This window comes from Emiliania huxleyi (assembly GCF_000372725.1).
Source record: "Emiliania huxleyi CCMP1516 unplaced genomic scaffold EMIHUscaffold_7378, whole genome shotgun sequence".
Classification (NCBI taxonomy): Eukaryota; Haptophyta; order Isochrysidales; family Noelaerhabdaceae; genus Emiliania; species Emiliania huxleyi.
Window position 1 is genome coordinate 1 of NW_005196467.1, and position 1,353 is coordinate 1,353.

At 69.0% G+C, this 1,353-nt stretch overlaps 1 protein-coding gene across 1 annotated transcript; it reads right to left on the reverse strand.

Annotated features, from left to right (window-relative positions):
• Positions 1-41: 41 nt before the first annotated feature.
• Positions 42-608, reverse strand: EMIHUDRAFT_258266 (hypothetical protein; the record flags this gene model as incomplete). Its single annotated transcript, XM_005760826.1, has 1 exon — positions 42-608. A coding segment is annotated over one exon (567 nt), but the record flags the coding sequence as incomplete, so codon positions are not given.
• Between the last annotated feature and the right edge of the window lie 745 nt (positions 609-1,353).

A 1,353-nucleotide genomic window follows, 5' to 3' on the forward strand; every position in this document is an offset into this window, starting at 1 on the left:
GTCGCGAGGTGGAGAGGGGTCATCTGGTAGTTGTCTTCTACCGTCAGCTCCCAGCACGGCGTCTGATCCGACAGCAGCCGCGCCGCCTCGACCTGCTCGGAGGCGCACGCCGCGTGCAGCGCCGTCTGCCCCTCCTCGTCCGCCCGCCACAGGGGCGCGCCCGCGCCGAGCAGCAGGCTAATGAGGGAGAGGTTGCCGTCGGAGGCCGCCTCGTGCAGCAGCGTGCGGCACTCCCGCCACTGCTTGACGGCGGCGGGGTGCTCGTGCACCAGCGCGCGCGCCGCCTCGACGTCCTCCGCCTCGACGGCCGCCTTCAGCGCCGCCGCAGCGCTCGCGAGTCCATCTATCAGCTCATAATCGGAGGACTCGGTCTCGCTCCCGGCGGATGGCCGGTCGAGGATGATTGCCCTGCGGCGGCGGCGCGGCGAGCTGCTCGAGCACTCGGAGAGGTTGGAAGACTCGCTGTGGTTGGAAGTCTCGGAGAGCGACAGCGTTCTCTCCACCGCCTTTGGCAGCGGGGCTGCTGGGGGAGTCGGCGACTTTTTGAGGATCCCGCGAGGGCTCTTTGGAGACTTGGAGCGCGGGCTCTGCGGGCTCTGAATGAGCATGCCGGCGAGATACCGGCCGTCGGTAGCTGTTGCGCGGTGCCGATGCGGCAGCTGCAGTGCACAAGCGAGCAGAGCTTGGCAACCTTAGTGGCCGCAGGCCCCCCCCCGGGGCGTGAAGAACCATTTTTTCTTTTCTTTTGAGAGCAGGACGCCGGGTTTGTCTTGTATGTGCATGTCGGGCCTGGGTGTGTGTGAGGGGCAGAGGGGCGGGAGCGTGCGGGGCAGAGGCCCAACGTCGGGCGGCTTGTCGGGGTCCGGAGCAGTCGAGGGGGGAACGAGGAGGGGGGATGGGCGGTCGGCGACGAGTAGAGCGGCAGGCGCGTACGGGGTAGCCGTCACTTTCCCGCCTCGAAAGGGCGGGGCTGTCCCGGAAAGTGAGAAACGCCGGGCAGCGTGACGCATTACTGAACCCTCCCATACGTGCTCGTGCTCCTCCTTCGCTGTCCCATCTCCCTGGCGCGGGGTCCGGGGAGACCCCCCGTAAGCTCTCAAGGCCGACCTCCCATCTTCCTCTCTCGCACAGGGCAGGGACAGCGGGCAGTTCAAACCACGAGCGGCAGCGGCGCGCGCGCGCACACACAAAGACGCTGCCCCCTCACACCCCGCACCGCAAATCACACACCCCTCGTGGCCGTTCTTCAGTCTGCGGCCAGGGCGCGCTGCACCGGGCCGACCTGCGGCCGTCGCTACGAGCGGCGGGGCTCACCGCGGGGCAGCGCGCCGACGACATCGAATGCGCCGCCCG